Here is an 18,980-nt window from a genome sequence, read left to right on the forward strand (position 1 = left end):
GTGCCATGGTGCCCGCAGGCACCGCGTTGGGGACCACTGCTCCAGAGTGACTTTAGCTAGCTGCTCCCTGAAGAGCTTTTTACAGAAGAGGCAACCTCTTGAAAGTGGCCAAAGGGGCCCAGGACAAGGGAAGAAAGCCAGGGCTACCCGCAGGGGCTACATGTTTGTGCACAATAGGGAGCTGTGCTTGCACCCTTCTTCCTCCCGGCCCCCGCCCCCAGACAAGGAAGTGAAGAGTGGGGAGGAGAAATGGAAAGTCAAGCTGCCTTCTGGGGCTGCTCTTTTCCAGAAGTATAATGGGTAAAAATGCTACTGCCACTTTACCACCTCTACTCTCTGACAATTATGGATGTTCTTTTTTTCTACCCTGTTGCTGGCTGCCCAGAGGGCGTTTTGCGGGGGGGGGGGGGGGGGGACTCGTTGCTGGACTGTGGGGTTAAAAGTATCAAACCAGCCCCTCCTGTGGGGCCTGTAAGTGTTGTGGAATCTGGCCACCCTGTGCGTGGGCAATGGCAAACAAAGGGTCTGTGGGCCACACTGAGACTCCCTATGGGCTGAGCAGGAAGAAGCTGAGGCTTTGCTTTGTCTGCCTGTGCTGTCTTCAGGCTGGAAACCTCCTCTTGGCTCCTCTGCGCATTGGTCTGGTTCCAGCTGGGCTCTAGGAAAGAGTCGCTGGGCAGGCCTGAGCCCTGGCTGCTCCCACTGGAGCCTTTACCATTCTGGCCCTGCCAAAGAGAGAAAGCAGAGGCCGGCCTAGTGTGTGGGGCAGTTTCTCTCTCCCAAATGGGCCCCTGTGCTTGAGGGGGCTTATTTAATAGCATGTCTAGAGCTCTGGGGTTGTGTCTAGACTGGCAAGTTTTTCCACAAAAGTAGCTGCTTTTGCGGAAAAACTTGCCAGTGGTCTACACTGGCCACTTGAATTTCCACAAGAACACTGACTTCCTACTGTCTGAAATCAGTGCGTCTTGTGGAAATACTGTGCTGCTGCCGTTCAGGCGAAAGTCCTTTTGCGCAAAAAGGCTAGTGTAGACAGCTCAGATTTGTTTCCTGCAAAAAAGCCCCGATCGTGAAAATGGCGAAAGGGGCTTTTTTGCAGAAAAGTGCGTCTAGATTGGCACAGATGCTTTTCCGCAAAAAGTGCTTTTGCGGAAAAGCATCCGCGCCAATTTAGACACTCTTTTCCACAAATGCTTTTAACGGAAAATTTTTCCGTTAAAAGCATTTGCGGCAAATCATGCCAGTCTAGACATAGACTTTGAGTGCCTGACAAGAGCGTGGCCCTGGCCCTGCTTTCCTACCATCTTCTCATGTGGGGCACAGAGCATCAGCAGCCACCTGCAGCCCATATGCTGGTTAGTGTGTGGCCTTTGCTCAGCATTTCGCAAGCCAGAGGGTGGGGAGCGGCCCAGCCAGGAGTCCCTGGGGGCTGTCTGCAACCACACATAGGCATAGCCCTGCCCTCCTCTTGCGCTGTAGCTTTTAAGCCTTTCCTTGGAGCTGTCAGCACTAGCTGCCCCCGCTCAAGGTGCCCAGAGGAGGAAAGGGGAACTGGACTCCAACCTGGGGCTCCTCCTACCTCCTGCTTTCCCCAGGCTCCTTAGCCTGGCCCTGGGCCTCTTTCCTTTTAGCTGCAAAGGGGCCAGGGAAAAGCAGGAGCCTTTTCAGCGTTTGGTTGGAGGCAGCGAACTGTGCATGGGGGGCGGGGGAAAGACTGGCATATGGCTTTCTACCAGATCTGGTATTTAAATAAAAAAACCACTGAGATGGGACAGCTGGAGGGAAGTCAGGAGAGCAGGGGGCCAGCCTGAGAACTTAATCACAGGAGCCCACCAAAGCCACCAGCTATAGGTGGTGTAAAAGGCAACACTCAGGGCTCTTGAATCCTGCAATTTGACTTAACATCTCAGTTGGACCTGCTGGGGCTGGGCTGGTTGCTGCAAAGCCCTCACACTTGGGCTATGTCTACACTGGTGGGTTCTTGCGCGAGAATGGCCGTTCTCGCACAAGAACCTGCACAGCATCCACACTGCCTGCAAGAAGATTTACAGTATGGTGTTGGAAGACAGGGCTTCTTGTGCAAGAGCTACACTCTTTTCTAACAAGTGTAAGCCCTCCCGTAAACACGCAGCAGGGGTTTCTTGCTCAAGAAAACCCTATGGCTAAAATGGCCATTAGAGCTTTATTGCACAAGAGCGCGTCCACACTGCCATGGATGCTCTTGCGCAAAAGCACATGGCAGTGTGGACATGTTCTTGCACAAGAGTTCTTGCACAAGATGGTTTTGCGCAAGAACCCACCATTGTAGACATAGCCTTGGTGTGCTGTGGCTTCCTTGTTCTCAGGCTGACCAAAAGAGAATTTTGTGCCTTCTGCTGGGTGTCTGATGCCCACTGGAGTTGGGTTTCTTGTCTGCCCGGCTCTGTGGGGTGTCTGGGATGTGCTGGGGCCATGGAACATACCAACCTGGCTAGAGATGCAGGGCTGAGGTTGTGTTTCTCACTGCTTCCTGATGCCCTCATGTTTTGTCCCTGTACCTGCAACTGCCACGTTCTTCCTTTTGCCCCCACAGTGCTAAAAGGAAGGAGTATCAGGCCAAGCTGAACAGTCAAGGATCATGCAGGGTAACCCCGGAGCTCCAAGGCAAGCTGGGATTTAGAGGGGAAACTGAGTTGAGAATGTGCTTGATGTGAGCGGGAAATAACCTCTCGTGCGCAGTGGCCCAGCAAGTGAGTGGCTGCTGAGTGCAAGCAGGGCTAGGGTGTCTTTCAGTAGTGCATGCCAAGCGGCTGGGATTGGCACAGGTGCCTTGGGGAGCTGGGTTAAGGGGTAACCCCCCTCCACTGTAAACTCTTTCTGGGTTCTCTGCAACTCACTGTGCTCCAGAGAGAACTGACAGTCTCCCCCCCCCCCCACATGGTCCATTCTGCCCCACAAACCCAGCGCTGTTCTCTGCCTCCCTGGGGGCAGGAGTTCAAGCCCCACTGGGGAGCCCAAGGGAGTTTTGCCTTTGACTTGCTCGGGACCAGCACTTCCCATGTCCTAGCAGTCATGGGCAGTGTGCAGCCTGGGTTGTATTGACACTGACGGGCCTAGAACCACTGTAGCTCTGGCACAGTGACAGCGGTCAGTGGCAGGTACAGCGGGTTGTTGGGACTGTCTCTGGAGATGGTGAATTGCCCTTTGACCCCATCACCATAGCTTGGACTTGAGCTATCACTGTAAACCAGTGTGAGCCTGCTGGGCCAAGTTCATCCTGTAGTTGCTGGAAGTGAAGACAGGGGGTTTGCAGGGGAGGTACAGAGGATCTTCTTCCCAGCCCCTCCAGACTCCACAAGCTGCACCTGGGATCAGGCCCCTGCACAAAAATCATGCTCCCAGCTCAGCATGACCTGATGGCACACCTAGGAGGCACCTGTGCCTGTAACACGGGGGATGGGAGGGATGGGATTCGCTCAAAGCCCTGGTCAGTACATAGCACGTCCTTCATGTACAACCCTCGGGTCTCTGTCCTTGCAGCACCCGTTTCCCTGACATGCACACGGGACATACTGTTTGCAAGGGACACATTATTTAAGCTGAAGCTCCGGCAGCCTGCAGTGGGTGGTTTTACCCGGCAGCTTCTTGGGTGTAAACAGGTCACTCGCCGACCGTGGGGAGAGGGGGGTCCGGGCCCGCCCCCTCTCACAGACCCCAGCCCAGGGCCCTAAGGACACGGATGCTTACGGGCAGCGAGAGCATAGTGCCCCGCAGGAGAGCTCAGGTGGCACTGGGAATGCACGGGGGCTGGGCTGCTTAGTGGTGGGAGCAGCGATCGCTTTCCCCTTAACCTGCACCAGGAAGCCCCTGCACCGAGAATCCCTGGCATGGCTAATTCCTGCAGCTACCTCAGGCAGCGGCTGGTGCGGTAAGTTCTCTGCCCTTCTCCAGCTGCAGGACACTGAGGCAGCTGTGTGGCTGGGGCAGGAACCTGCCGCACCACTCACATTCCAACAGGGAAGTGAGCACTGCTGCCTGGCTCTGCGAAGGAGCGCAGGAGAATGTTGTGTGTGCAGCCGCACAGCCACACACCTTAGAGGGAACCATGCTGTGAGCAGTGCTTCTCCTAATTCACCCTAATATGCCATTAGCCTTCTTGGCTACAAGGGCACCCTGCTGGCTTATATGCAGCTTCTCACCCACTGTAACCCCCAGGTCCTTCTCTGACAAATCAGCTCTGCAGAAAGTTACGGAATTGTTCACCATACTTTCTGGATCCAGGCCTTTGCAGTGTGAGCCTGCATCCATTGCTTAGTGACAGACTTGGACACTGTGGATACCATGGGGTTACTGCATTCTTAGAAAAAAAACGATGGGACCCACCGGCAGCCCCATGGATCAGCTCCTGCCCCATTTCCCTCGCCCTCCTCTGCACCATTGGGCGTCACAAATGAGCTTCTCTCCCCTCTTCCCCCGCAAATGAAGCTTTCTATCTCCTGCAGATCAACTGTTCAGTGTAGGGTTAACTATCAGTTAATTGAATAGTCAAGTAACCTAATGAAATTTTATTGGTTAGTTGACTCTTCTATAGACCTGGGAGCAGGGCCAGCAGCCAGTGTATCAGAGGCAAAGAGGGGTGCCTGCTCCCCTCGCAGACTGGCTGCCTGTTGCCCTGTGCTGAGGAAGAGGCAGCAGCGCGGGTTGGCAGCAGTCCCTGTTGGGGGGGAAGGGTCAGACCCGATGCAAACCAGAACTGAGCTAGGCTGCCTGCCCTCCTGGCTCTTAATACACTTGAAATGCAGAGCTGAAATGGGGGTGGATCTCAGACCTAGTGTGAGCCAGGATTAAGTCAGGCCGCCTGCCCACCCAGCTCCTAAGACACTTTAAATGCAGAGCCACAGCAGGAGTAGGTCCCAGACCCGTCAGAAGCCAGGACTGAGCTAGGCTGCTGGCCAGCCTGCTAAAAAATTTGCTGGCAGAGAGAGGGGAAGAGGGAAATACATGTAGTCTATAGCATTAACCTATAAGCTTTTGCTTATCACCTTTACATCCCGGCTGTGTCTACACACGGCAATATTCCACACTTAGCCTCATTTGCATATTACTCATGCAAGAAGCCACAAGTGTAGACATAGCCTTAATCTCCTCTTTTCCAAGCTGAAAAGTCAGTCTCTTTCATCTCTCCTCACATGGGACTCGTTCCAAACCCCTGATCATTTTAATTGCCCTTCTCTGAACCTTTTCTAATGCCAGTATATCTTCTTTGAGATGAGGCGACCACATCTGTGCACAGTATTCAAGATATGGGCGTACCCTGGATATATATAAGGGCAATAAGACGTTCTCCATCTTATTCTCTATCCCTTTTTTAAGGATTCTTAACATCCTGTTTGCTTTTTTGACTGCCGCTACACACTGCATGGACATCTTCAAAGGACTATCCATGATGACTCCAAGATCTCTTTCCTGATTCGCTGTAGCTAAATTAGCCCCCATCTGAGGCTGTGTCTACACTGGCAAGTTATTCCGGAAAATCAGCTGCTTTTCCCGAATAACTTGCCAGCTGTCTACACTGGCCGCTTGCTTTTCCGGAAAAGCAATGACGATCTACTGTAAAATTGTCAGTGTTTTTCCGGAAAAACTATGCTGCTCCCGTTTGGGCAAAAGTCCTTTTCCGGAAAAACTGTTCCAGAAAAGGGCCAGTGTAGACAGCACAGTAGTCTTTTCCGCAAAAAAAGCCCCAATTGCGAAAATGACCATCGGGGCTTTTTTCCGGAAAAGCGCGTCTACATTGGCCACGGACAAAAGCATCCTGACAATGTAGACGCGCTTTTTCCGGAAATACTTATAACGGAAAACTGTTCCGTTTTAAGCATTTCCGGAAAAGGGTGCCAGTGTAGACGTAGCCCCCTAGTTCAGTGCTGTTAAGGACGTGCTAGAGGAAAGAGGCAAATCAGGGTGGGTGTTTTGGTAAACAGATGGAGCTGGGGGCATAGCCTACAGTGGAGTTGGACTCAAGTGCTTCCTGAGATTAATGTGTGATTATGTGCATTATGGACAGGAGATGTCTGTCTGCATTCAAGTCCCTAAAAGGATGCTACAAGGAAGAGGGGAAAAAAATGTTTCCCCTTGACCTCTGACAATAGAAGCAGCAGCGAAGGGCTTAAATTGCAGCAAGGGAGGATTAGGTTGGACATAAGGAAAAATTTCCTGTCAGGGTGGTTAAACTCTGGAATAAATTGCCTGGGTAGGTTGCAGAATCTCTAACATTGCAGATATCTAAGAGCAAGTTAAAAAGATATGTCAGGGATGGCAGATGGTGAATGGACCTGCCATCAAGGCATGGGACTACACCTGATGACCTCTCCAGGTCCCTTTCAGTGCTAGTGTTCTATGATTTGATTTTATGATTCTAAGATTCTCCTGTGTGGATTGTATGATGATTGTTAAGATTTGAGCCCCGACTCAAGCTTTTCCCACTTTCAGAGCAATTCACCTCTATGTGAATTCTCCTATGTTTAACAAGATTTGAGCGCTGACTAAAGTTTTTCCCACAGTCTGAGCAGCTGTAAGGTTTCTCTCCGGTGTGGGTTCTCCAATGCTTAACAAGGTCTGACCTCTCCGTGAAGCTTTTCCCACAGTCAGAGCATTTGAAAGGTTTCTCTCCTGTGTGAGTTCTCCTATGTCTAACAAGCTGTGAGCTCCGACTGAAGTTTTTTCCACAGTATGAGCAGTTGTAAGGTTTCTCTCCTGTGTGGATTCTCCAATGTTTAACAAGATCTGACCTCTGAATGAAGCTTTTCCCACATTCAGAACATTTGAAAGGTTTCTCTCCTGCGTGAGTTCTCCGATGTCTAAGAAGGAGTGAGTTTTCACTGAAACTTTTCCCACAGTCAGAGCAAATGAAGGGCTTCTCTTCTGCATGAGTTTTCCTATGTCTCACAAGGTGTGAACTCTCACTGAAATTTTTCCCACAGTCAGAGCAGCTGAAGGGTTTCTCTCCTGTGTGAATTCTTCTGTGTCTAACAAGCTCTGACCACTTATTGAAGCTTTTCCCACAGTCAAAGCATTTGAAGGGCTTCTCTATTTCGTGGATTCTTTGATGCTCAATAGGAGTTGCATGGTCACTATAAGCATAGGGTACCAGTTGATGGGAGATTTTCTGTTGAACGGTTGCTGTGTTTCTTTCCACCCTTCTGCTCCTGTGACTGGATTTACCCTGTCCCTTCCTTGGATGGTTTCCCTGCTGCATTTCTGGGCTATGCTGACTCTGACAGGTTTCTCCCTGATCAGGACTCTGGGAAACATTCCATTCAAATCTTCCCAGTAATATTCCACATGGATCCACTTGCTCCGGTCCTTCCTGCTGAAGTCTCTCTTCATTGTTCTCACTTACTGTCCCATCACCTGCTGGGACAGAGAGAGAATCCAGGAGTCATTATCTGAACTGAGCTGAAAAGAAAACTCTAAAAGGGGAACAGAAAAGGGGGAGCACTCCCAAAGAATGGCTGGATCATGAGTTGAGTTCATCCTCCTTCTTCATCACAACCCTGCTCCAGAGGGAAGAACCCAACCTTCACTCCCTGCCTCTGACTAGTGTTGAGGACAGGCTGAAGGGGCAGGTAGACTTGATGAAAATGCACAAGTGACACCTGCTATGAGGGGACAGAAATTAGTTTCTGAGTCAGTTTAGCTGATTGCTCACCTGTGTGAGTGTCACTGATGATCTCCCCTTGCACACAGCCATAGAGATCTGGGATCCACAGCTCCTCCCCTTGCTCCACCCAGGAGATCACATGAGCTTTGGAGACTGGAAATCCTGGTCGGGGAAGCAATTAACAAAGTGCTGATGTTGTTCATTGAATCTGTGCCATTACTACTGCCAGACCCAGGATCTGAGTTGCCCACCCGGAGAGGCTCCTTCCACACCTTTCAGAAACTGGGCTACAGATGCTACAAGATACCAGGACAGACTCACCCGCAATAAAGGTGCATCCCCCCAGATTGAGACGCAGCCAATTCCCTGGGGAACTGAACACCCTGCTGCACACACTAGGGTATAACTAAGTCTCCTTCACGGCTTGTTCCATCTCCCCATTCCAGGCCAGGCCAGGCACACACTGTTCAGGTGAGCTCTAGTGAGGGCTTTCATATCTGACACTGAGGCCCGCAGACAGGGCTCAGACTGCAGGTGCTACCTGGCAGGTCACTAGGACTTGGAGAGAAAAGACCCAACAAAGCTCTAGGTCCCCAAGCACTCTATGCACTAAGCTTCTAGCTGGGGGGCTCGGCTCGCCCTGCTCTTTGGCTCAGAGGCTCTACTTGAACCAGAAGGAGGCAGAGGAAGTTGTCTGAGTTAGGGGATATCAACACGTGGTCAACTACATGATTAACCAATAAGTCTTGTCGACTATTCACATTCTGCCTCTCCCCCTTGCTGCCTCTGTAGGAGGGGACCAAAAGAGGCTGCCACAAAGCAGCCACTCTCTGCAGCAGGCCGAAGCTTCCTGCAAACAGGTTGCTATGCATCCCACTCAGCAACCTCTGTCCACAGGGAGCTGGGACCCCACACAGACAGGGGCTGCTGCCATCGTATCCCAGGCAGCAGTGAGGGATGGTAGGCAGGCGGTCTGCAAGGGGAACTGGTTTTTAAACTCAAACAGAGAGGCAGCAGCACAGGATGGCCGTGGGCTCTCCAGGAGTTGGGTCAGGAGGGATCTGACTGTCAATGCTGCCCTCAGGGATGATCAAACAGTCATGTGACCACTAAGATTTCATGCATCCCTAACACTGACACCCCCTCCTCGCTAAGGAGCTCAGGCCGGCTTGCTGGCATCGTAAGAACACCCCGTAGGAGGATGTTGGCTTTGTGGAGTCCTTCTGGGAGGCTGGCTGGCCTGGCCAGAGTAGAGGCACATCTTTCCCTCGGCTCAGAGATGGGGATGATCAGGCAAGGCATGTGTCAGGCTGTCCTGCTGAGACTACTCCAGGGGACCAGGGACAGCAATAGGGACCTGCGCAGCACTATTGCCCCCTAATGAGCTGTCAGATGCTCTGCCCTGCCTAGTTGGTCAAGGACACTGGAAGGCCAATTTTCAAGCTGAGCAGCAATAATAGTTGAGTGTACGTGGCCATGGCCTGGCTGTCCCCTTGCCTAACCGAGCCATGGAGGTTGAAAGATACGTGGCTCCCAATTCTGATTGTCTCTGACTCCACAGTGAGTGCTGGGAGAAATGGGGAGCACTTTGGGTTCTGACTGAGCCCATGTTGTTTCGTCTAGTGATGGATTGAACCACTTCACAGGATGGGTTGTGGCTCCTGCTTCTTGTGTGCTTTGGAGAAGAGGAAGAGAAAAGTCACCTGTCTCCTAGCAGAGGACAGCGCCGCCCTTATGGCTCTAGAGCAGACAAAATAAAGGGCAAGAATTTTCTACAACCGCCTTTTCTCTCTGAACTTACCAATCTCTGAGCGGCCTGACGGGGTGCTGGCCTGGTTGTCAGCATGGGTGTCTGAGACCATCGAGAGCTTCCTCTCACTCTGGCCAAGCTCTCAGAAGGGCTCTGTGTGATGCCCACTAACCAATCTGCAGTCACGGGGATTTCCTTGACCCAGGCTTTGCTATGATCTTGGCAGAGATTATACAGCTCTTCCTGTCACAGAGGCAGCTATGCGCACTCTGCTGCTGGAGAAATGGGACCTCCAGGCCCTTTGGATCTGGTGCTCAGCGTCACTACTCAGCATGGAATATATGGGCACAGCAAGTAACAGCGCTGTGAAGCATCAGTGTAAATGTTCTCCCAGGCTTGTGAGCTACTGCCTTGCTGAAGGTGGTTTGGCTACAGCCCAGCGAGAGCTCTTTCCCAGCGCTCTGGTCATGCCCACACTGCCACGTTTAAGTGCTGCCATAGCACCGATCTAAGCTTGTACATGTAGACAAAACCTGAGAGAGAGTAACCAGCATGAAAGCAACCTCTGAAAGCAACAGCAGCCACAACACCACCACAGAGCTATTCCTTTTCAACTGGCATTGCTCTGTGTCACCCAGAAGGTAACTGCAACAGAAAGATCCAAGTGTTTGTTCAGTGTGTTGACTTGATGGTCATTTAGAGCCTGATCCTGCATTTGTTAAGGCCTCACTGCAGCCTCATCTGCATCCTCTAAAAGAACTCAATAATCTTCTCAGAACGCGAGGAAGCGCACAGATTATTAACACTAATATTAAAAAAAAAAAGTCAGATCCTGCATTAAGTTCTGTTAATGTAGAATCCCCTCAGCCCTCTGCACCTCTCTGCTCTGGATCTGTCTGCCTCCAATCAAACTACATCTTAGCCCAGGCTTTTGAGCATTTCCTGGCACGTCCACCAGCTGTCAACTGAAAAGCACCTTGGCCAAACACAAATGCTTCCTCTGTCCCTGCTGATAGGAGGTGACAGACCTGTTGGCCTTGAACGGCATAGAATTCTTGTTTACTGTATAATTCTAACAGTGGAAAATAGTGGGGGCGCCACATTCCTCCTTCCACATCACACAGTTACAAAGTCTGAAATATGCCAGGAATAACACCAACAATCAGGTGCTAAGTAACACCAGCTCCTCACCCCAGCCTCAGAGCTGCTTCAACAACAAAAAAAGGGAAGATGAGTGTGGACTGACCTCTCTCTGATGCATTAAATCAGACAGTGGAGCCACGTAGCCACATCTCCTCTCCACTTGCCCAGGATGCCAGCAGCGTGCCCAAAATGTTGGCTTTACTCTGGCAACGGTGGCCACATATCACTGTAGGACAAAGACATTATTCTAAACCTCCTGTTCAGTGTCCAGTAACCAACAATCAATCCTGACAAAGCAACACTGGATAACTGAAAGCAACATGATTGGAGAAAATACCTCTCCACAGGTTGTATGTGACATAACATAAGAATGGCCAGACCAAAGATCCAACTAGCCCAGTATCCTGTTTTCCAACAGTGGCCAATGCCAGATGACCCAGAGGGAGTCAACAGAACAGGGAATCATCAAGTGATCCCTCTCCTGTCATCCATTTCCAGCGTCTGACAAACAGGGGTTAGGGACATCCTTCTTACCTATCCTGGCTAACAAGTATTGATGGACCTAAGCTCCATGGATATAGCTAGTTCTCTTTTGAACCTTGTTCAAGTCCTGGTTTTCACAACATCCTCTGGCAAGGAGTTCCACAGGTTGGCTGTGCTGTGTGAAGAAAAATGTCCTTTTGTTTAAATCCTCTACCTGTTCATTTCATTCAGTAACTCCCTACTACTTATAAAAATGATTAGTGACAGGTATGGGGAATGTTCTTGCCCTTTTCTGAACCTTTTCCATTGCCAATATTTCTTTTTTGAGATAAGATGACCATGCCTGTAAGCAGTATTCAAGATGTGGGCATACCATGTGTTTATTTAGAGGCAATACGCTAATCTCTGTCTTTTTGTTTATCCCCTTTTTAATGATTGCTAACATCCTGTTTGCTTTTTTGACTGCTTCTGCACATTGAGTGGATATTTTCTGAGAGCTATACACAAGGACTCCAATCTTCTCTTCAGAGAGCTAAATTAGTTCCCATTGTTACGTCTGTATTGTTGGGATTATTTTTTTCCAGTGTGCATTACTTTGCATTGATCAGCATTAACATTTATTTGCCATTTTCTTATCCAATTGCCTAGTTTTGTGAAATCCTTTTGAAGATCTTCACAGTCTGCTTTGTTTTTAACTATATTGAGCAGTATCATCTGTAAATTTTGCCACCTCACTGTTCACTTCTTTTTCAAGATTGTTTACAAATAAGTTTATTAAGCCTGGCCTGGTGTGGACCCCTGAGGGACTACCCTAGTTACTTCTCTACATTGTGGGAAATGACAGTTTATTCCTACCCATTGTTTCTTGTCTTTTAGCCAGTTAATAATTCCTCTTATCCCATGACAATTTACTTTACCTAAGAGCCTTTTGTGAGGGACCTTGTCAAAGGCTTTCTGGAAATCTAAGTACACTATATCCACTTGATTCCCCTTGTCCACATGCTTGTTGACCCTTCTCAAAGAACTCTAGTAGATTAGTAAGGCATGATTTCCCTTTACAGAAACCAAGTTGACTTTCCCCAACAAATTATATTAATCTATGTGTCTGACAATTCTAGTCTTAACTATAGTTTCAACTAATTTGCCCAGTTCTGACATTAGACTTACTGGTCTATAACTGCCAGGATCACCTTTACAGCCCTTTTTAAATATAGATGACACATGAGCTATCTTCCAGTCATGAGGTACAGAAGAAACAAAATACAGGACTATGTAGCACTTTAAAGACTAACAACCATTGTGACTATTTTCTTCCATTATTTGATCTGAGGAAGTGGGTCTGGCCCACGAAACCTAATAAACCATCTTGTTAGTCTTTAAAGTGCTACATAGTCCTGTATTTTGTTTCAGCTACACCAGACTAACACGGCTACATCTCTATCACTGAGGTACAGAAGATGATTCAAGGATAGGTTACAAACCACAGTTAATATTTCCACAATTTCACATTTGAGTTCTTTCAGAACTCTTGGGTGAATGCCAGCTGGTTCTTCTTACTGTTATGTTTATCAGTAAGACCGAAGCAAAGAATTAATATGGTTTCTTCGCAATGACCTTATTGTCTTTGAGAGCTCCTTTAGCATCTCGATTATCCAGTGCTCCACTGGATTTTCAACAGGCTTCCTGCTTCCAATGTACTCAGAAAAACATTTTGCTATTACTTTTTGAGTTTTGGCTGGCTGTTCTTCAAACTCCTTTTGGCTTTCCTTATTATATTTTTACACTTCATTTGACCAGAGTTTATGCTCTTTTCTATTTTCCTCACTAGCATTTAGCTTCCACTTTTTCAACGATGCCCTTCTATCCCTTGCTGCTTCTTTTACTTGGTTGTTAACCAACCCATGGTGGCACTTTTTTCTTTCTGTTACTGTGTTTTTGAATTTAGGGTACACATTTAAGTTGGGCCTCTGTAATGGTGTCTTTCAAAAATCTCCATGCAGCTTGCAGGGAATTTACTTTTGGCATTGTACCTTTTAATTTCTGTTTAACTAACCTCCTTATTTTTGTGTGGTTCCCCTTTCTGAAACTAAAAGCCATCGTGTTGGGCTGCTGAGGTGTTTTTCCCACCACAGGAATGTTAATTTTTTGTATATTATTATCAATCAGACAAGTTGTATTTACCTCTTGGTCCAGATCCTGGGCTCCATGTAGGACTATGTCAAGAATTGCCTCTCCTGTTGTGGATACTCTAAGAAACAGTTACTTAAGGTGTCAAGAAACTTTATCTCTGCATCCTGTCCTGAGCCAATGTGTACCCAGTAAATATGGAAATTGTTGAAGTTCCCCACTATTTTTTTAAATTTTTATAGCCTCTCTAATGTCCCTTAGCATTTCATAGTCACTTTAACTATCCTGGACACATGGTCAGTAATATATTCCTACTGCCATATATCACGTTATTGGATTTTAAAGTGAGCAGACAGATCACTGTTGCACCTACAGGTGGTGTTTGCCCCAAATTCTGTACCAAGTGGGCCACGTGAGGTGTCAAATGGAAGCTTTTGCTCTACTTACTCTATGTCTGCTACTCATGTACTTGTAAGATTTTTATATGTGAAGTTATGAATATGGGCTCTGTTCTTGTATTGTAAATATTCTCTGTCTGGGAGCGAGCGATGGGCCTGGACTACCTATTGTGAGCAAGGATTGTTCAATGAATAGCTGTGCTAATTAGCACTACTCAATGAACAATGGCTCTCAGACCAGCCAATATAAACCTGAAGAATGCATTGGAAAGCCTGAGGACTAGCCAGTGCATAATGGATACTTGCATTTGAAACAGAGATAGCTCACTTGTTCATGTGACCAGGTTCGGTCTGGGAGACACCAGGAATATAAAATTCCCATGACACCATCTCCATCTTGTCTTCAGTCTTGTCCCAGCTTCCAGATGCAACCTTGCTAGGGACAGAGAGACGGGATGGATTGCTGACCCATCCTGCTACAGGATGTACGCCAGAGACTTCTAAGCTAGCAGTTTGTAACATCTCTGCTAAAACAATCCAACTCTCAACCTGTTCTTTCTATTAATAAACCTTTACATTTTAGATTCTAAAGGATTGGCTCAGCATGCTCCTGTGGGTAAGATCTCCAAGTGTAAATTGACCGGGGATTGTGGCTGGTTGTTTGGGACCAGGAGGATGTTCGAAGTTGGTGAGATCGGGTTTTATAACATCGCATCTGGGTATAAGGCCCGGGGCTGATTGTGGCACAGGGAGAGCTAGGATGTCTGAGGGGTTTTGCTCGTGTGCACTATGTGACTGCTTTCCGGCCTATTTGGGAAAGGTCTCCAATTGAGGGCTATAGGCAATCCTGGTTTTCTGCAATTCGCCCTGAACGGATGTCCTCAGCAGTGCCCAGACCTGGCCCAGTCCATCACACCATATTCTTATATTTACAGCATGGAATTACTATCCACGGAGATTCTATGGGGACATGAGACAAGGCGGAGACCACTAGACACATGAGGCATGAATGTCTGGGTGGGTAAAGCAGAATGCCCAAGAAACAGTAGTTACCCAGTGCATACTTTCGCATCATGCTTTTCTGGAATGATGTGTAAATACCGTCCTGTAAAAGGACAACAAGGAGTGGAAGGGAAGCCTTACATAAGAACATAAGAATGGCCGTACTGGGTCAGACCAAAGGTCCATCTAGCCCAGTATCCTGTCTGCCGACAGTGGCCAGCACCAGGTGCCCCAGAGAGGGTGGACCGAAGACAGTGATCAAGCAATTTGTCTCCTGCCATCCCTCTCCAGCCTTTGACAAACAGAGGCCAAGGACACCATTTTATCCCCTGGCTAATCGCCTTGTATGGACCTAACCTCCATGAAATTATCTAGCTTCTCTTTAAACTCTATTATAGTCAAGCCTTCCTGAAGCACTCAGTATAATGGTATTAACCAAAGGCAGGGAACCAGAACAGGCCAGGCCTTGGCAGAATGGTAGCTCACTAGTTACCAGACAACCACATCAGCACATTCTACAGGAAAAGAGGATCCACAACACACCAATCTTGCGGTGCCTACAAACACACACTCCTAAGAGATGGCAGAGATACACACTGACCCTTGTGCAAATCAGAGGGATGAGTGAATAATGGATATGGATATTTTGTTCCAATAAGCAGGTACAAGGTTAAGAGGTAGAAAAACATGGGGCTTAATGTGCACTTTGTGGCAACATATGAAAGGGGAAGTCACAGGAGAGGCAGTGTTCTGGTTGCTGGCTGAACTGGTACCATTTTCTGCGTGGGATACGTCTTACTTTACCTGTGCCCTGGTAGCTGGGACACTGGCACCCTGCTCCTTGGACAGGAAACCTGGCCAAGCTCCTTAGCACCTGAATGGAAACTGCAACCTTCTTATGTGATGACCCTGAGCTGTGCTCCATGGGCAAGCCACATGCTCTGCCACTGTACCTGGCACAAGAGCTCCAGAAAGAGCCGCCCTGAGCAGCCACAATGACACTCTGTGGCGCTAGCAGCAATTCATAGAGCACTGCAGCCACGACAGGAAGCAAAGATTATCAGTCACAGCAACACCTGGGAACTCTGGTAAAAATAAGGACCCCACTGTGCTATTGGGGCACTTATATGGAATTGAGGATCTCCCCTATTTAATATATGTATCCTTCCCCAGCCCTGTGAAACATGGACATACGATACTAGCTACTGAAAAGACATGAGAGTGAGGCAAGAAGAGCATGAGGAACTTGACCAAGGTCACACAAAAAAATCTGTGGCAGGGCAAATAACTGAACATAAGTCTCCTAAAATCAAGTGCACTGCCTCCAATGCAAGAAGAGCTCTCCTCACATTTATCTACTACAGAGCTACCTGACAGAACGCTCGCAAAATGTGAACTGCCTCATCCACCCTCCCTCAGCCCCAGCAACCACCCTCTTTCACTGCCAGGAACCAGCATGACACAAAAATAAGCCAGAGGCAAGGAAGGACTCCGAAAACTGCATCTTCTTTCAAGGGGCTCAGCACACTGGCACAAGGGGTATCCTGCTGGCACAAATATAGGCAAGATGGGGAGAATCACATTAAGACCCTGGCTGTGGAAGAGCAGCACCACTGTTATGTTCCTGAACCTGCTTCCTCTGGGAGGCTATGGGGAGGGGACAGTCTCTCACACAGGAGCCAGATTACTGGGACTGATACTCCTGATATTGGGAGCCTGGAAGTGGGGGGGGGGGGGGGGTGGAAGAGGCAATGAGGGACCCTGAATCAAAACCAACCCAGCTGCCCCAGAGCCCACCCAGCTTCTGATACCCGCGGGGACAGGAATCCTTACCCAGCCAGCTCACAGCCTCATAATTCTCCTGCATCACATCCCAGTAGAGGGTTCTCTGACCCAGGTCCAGCAGAGCCCATTCCTCGTCAGTGAAATGGACAGCCACCTCCTCGAAGGTCACTGACTCCGCCACAGCCATTTCCATTCCCTGGCTCTGCTGGCTGTGGACTGAGCTGGAGCAAGACATGGGTGTTCTGCAGCCTGTTGTGGGGAGAAGAGCAATTGGAGACCTTTCAGAAGGAGCTTTAATTCTTTCCACACCCCCATTTTCCCCAGACTGTCCCTGGTGACACACCTGCTAAACTCTGCCATTTTGGGCAAATGCTTGAGTCCAGATATTACATACGGGGCAGGCAATAATTTTTGGTGGTGGGGGGGGGGCACTCCAAGATTTTTCAAAGTGTTCAAGGGCCAGACTTTTCTGTGGAGGGGGTATGAGGTCTAAGATGGAGATTGGGTGCAGAAGGGCGCACAGGGTAAGGCACAGGAGTGCAGGAGACAGTATGGGATCTGAGAGGGAGTTTGGCTCAAGGAGGGTGCTGTGACATGGGGCAGAGGATAAATGATCATAATGGTCCCTTCTGACCTTAAAGTCTATGAGACATACGGTCAGGGGACAGAGTTTCAGGGTCAGGGAGGAGGTATGGGTGCAGGAGAGGATTGGGGTGATGAGGAAGGGTATAGGTGGGGTACAGGATGTGGGAGGGAGTTGTGACTTGGGATAGAGGGGTGTAGAGGGTTTGGATGGTGACCCTGGGGAAAGAGTTGAGGTGCAAGAAGGCTTGGGGTGCCAAAGGCAGGCTCTGGCTGGGAGGTGCTTACTTAAGCACAGCCCAGCCAACAGCCCTGCAGCACCCACAAGGCAGGCTGGGTTCCCTGCCTGCTGCAGCCGCAAACCGCTTGAAACTTCAGGCTGTTCCTGGTGGCGCTCAGCTCTGGGAAGGGGAAATATTTTGAAATAACGGGTGCGTTTAAAAGATGTGGGGTAGCTATTTCGGGATTCAAAATAGCCGCTTGTCTAGACGTACCCTATCAGAGCTCTCCTGCTATTAATAGCAATGTTTACTTCACTTGGGAGTCAATAATATAATACTGAGTTTGTAAACTAACTCCAATTCAGCTGTCTCCTTCTGGACTCCGGCGATACAACTTTTTTGCAGAAGGGTGGCTGTCTCTTATTTTATGTCCATTATTGATTGTCCAGGGGGTTACACACACACCAACCCATCAGGGAATATTCTAATCTCCCTGGACATGCAGTAATGGATTTTATGCAACCATCCCTCTACAACCCCCAGGTGGACACGTGTTTATGAAGGCACAGACGAGGATCAGGGATTCTTTTAGGCCCTAAAACCATGTCTGGCCAGCGCAGTGTTTGAAAGAGGCTGTATCTAAAATAATTCACTGAATCCAGTCCTGTTTAGCGGGTGAATCCACCTTATCAAGCCGAGAAGAGCTGCCTTGTGCAGGCCCTGTGGAGCAAAGCGCCTTTCAGACTATAGCTCTAGGAAGCGGCTCCCCCCAATCCCCTGCCCCCCCCCGTGCCCTGCGCACATCACAGTCCTCCCCTGATCCATTTCTAAACCCACCCCTGAGCCCCGCCCCCTGCTCTACGTCACAATCCTCCCCTGATCCATTTCTAAACCCACCCCTGAGCCCCGCCCCCTGCGCTACGTCACAATCCTCCCCTGATCCATTTCTAAACCCACCCCTGAGCCCCGCCCCCTGCTCTACGTCACAATCCTCCCCTGATCCATTTCTAAACCCACCCCTGAGCCCCGCCCCCTGCGCTACGTCACAATCCTCCCCTGATCCATTTCTAAACCCACCCCTGAGCCCCGCCCCCTGCTCTACGTCACAATCCCCCCTCCCAGGGCGGGTCTGACCCGAAGCCCGGGCAACCCTCCCCCCACCCCTGGGAACGGCCCCGCGTCCCCAGGCTGGGGTCGGTGTCACGTGATCTCTAGACCCCCCCCCCCCCCGCCGTGATTTGGGTCCCAGGACAAAACCTTCCCCCCACTGCTCTCTCCCAAGCCATTTATCGGCCCCTCCCCCGAGCTGACACGTCACCTGCCGAGACCCCCCCCCCGCCCGCCGCCTCACCTGCTCCGATTCCTGCTGCCGCGCGGCGAATAACGGTACCAACGGCCGCTCCGCACCCGCGCCCCAAGGCGGAAACGAATGGGAGGGGGAGGGGGGTCAGACCGCGCGTGCGCAATGACTCCGTTCCCGGATCCGCGCCGGGGCTTCGCTCAGACCGGGAGCTCCCCGGAGCCGGGGCCGCGCTCGCGAGCGGGCGAGTCTGTGCAGGACACACCCGGGCGGGCGGGGCGGGGCGGGGGCGTTTGCAGCGCGGGGAACAACACGGGGAGGTGGTTTCCCTAGGGGGGGGCGGTACCCACGTGCCGGGAGCAGGGTGTGCGGAGAGCGGCTCCCTGCCAGACTGTGCTGCTGGGGGGGGGGGGCAGTAGCTCGGCTGCAGACCCCCCCCCCCAGCCCTGCTCCCGGTGGGTTCTCTGTAGAGTCCAGGGATACTCAACACGCCGCCCGCGGGTGGGAGCTCAAACAAAAAACTAGTCAGTGGTCGTCTGCTGCGGTGCGTTTTAGT

The 18,980-nt window shown here is 50.0% G+C and overlaps 1 protein-coding gene across 4 annotated transcripts; it reads right to left on the reverse strand.

Moving 5' to 3' along the window:
• Window positions 1-1,055: 1,055 nt before the first annotated feature.
• LOC112546675 (uncharacterized) lies at window positions 1,056-18,589 on the reverse strand. 4 transcript variants are annotated; one of them, XR_016347315.1, is made up of 5 exons: window positions 18,476-18,589; window positions 16,370-16,570; window positions 7,682-7,795; window positions 4,843-7,386; window positions 1,056-4,751 (listed from the first exon to the last, which is right to left on the reverse strand). XR_016347315.1 is itself a non-coding variant. In XM_075914081.2 (4 exons), the coding sequence occupies exons 2-4, from the start codon at window positions 16,554-16,556 to the stop codon at window positions 6,389-6,391; spliced, it is 1,296 nt and encodes a 431-aa protein (XP_075770196.2). In that variant the 5' UTR covers window positions 16,557-16,570; window positions 18,476-18,589; the 3' UTR covers window positions 1,056-6,388. The 4 variants fall into 4 exon arrangements, 3 of the variants coding, with proteins under 3 accessions (XP_075770196.2, XP_075770194.2, XP_089626980.1); XM_075914081.2 differs by having other exon boundaries at window positions 1,056-7,383; XM_075914079.2 differs by having other exon boundaries at window positions 1,056-7,386.
• Between the last annotated feature and the right edge of the window lie 391 nt (window positions 18,590-18,980).

Source organism: Pelodiscus sinensis, chromosome 19 (assembly GCF_052426305.1).
Source record: "Pelodiscus sinensis isolate ZL-2025 chromosome 19, ASM5242630v1, whole genome shotgun sequence".
In the NCBI taxonomy this organism is placed as follows: Eukaryota; Metazoa; Chordata; order Testudines; family Trionychidae; genus Pelodiscus; species Pelodiscus sinensis.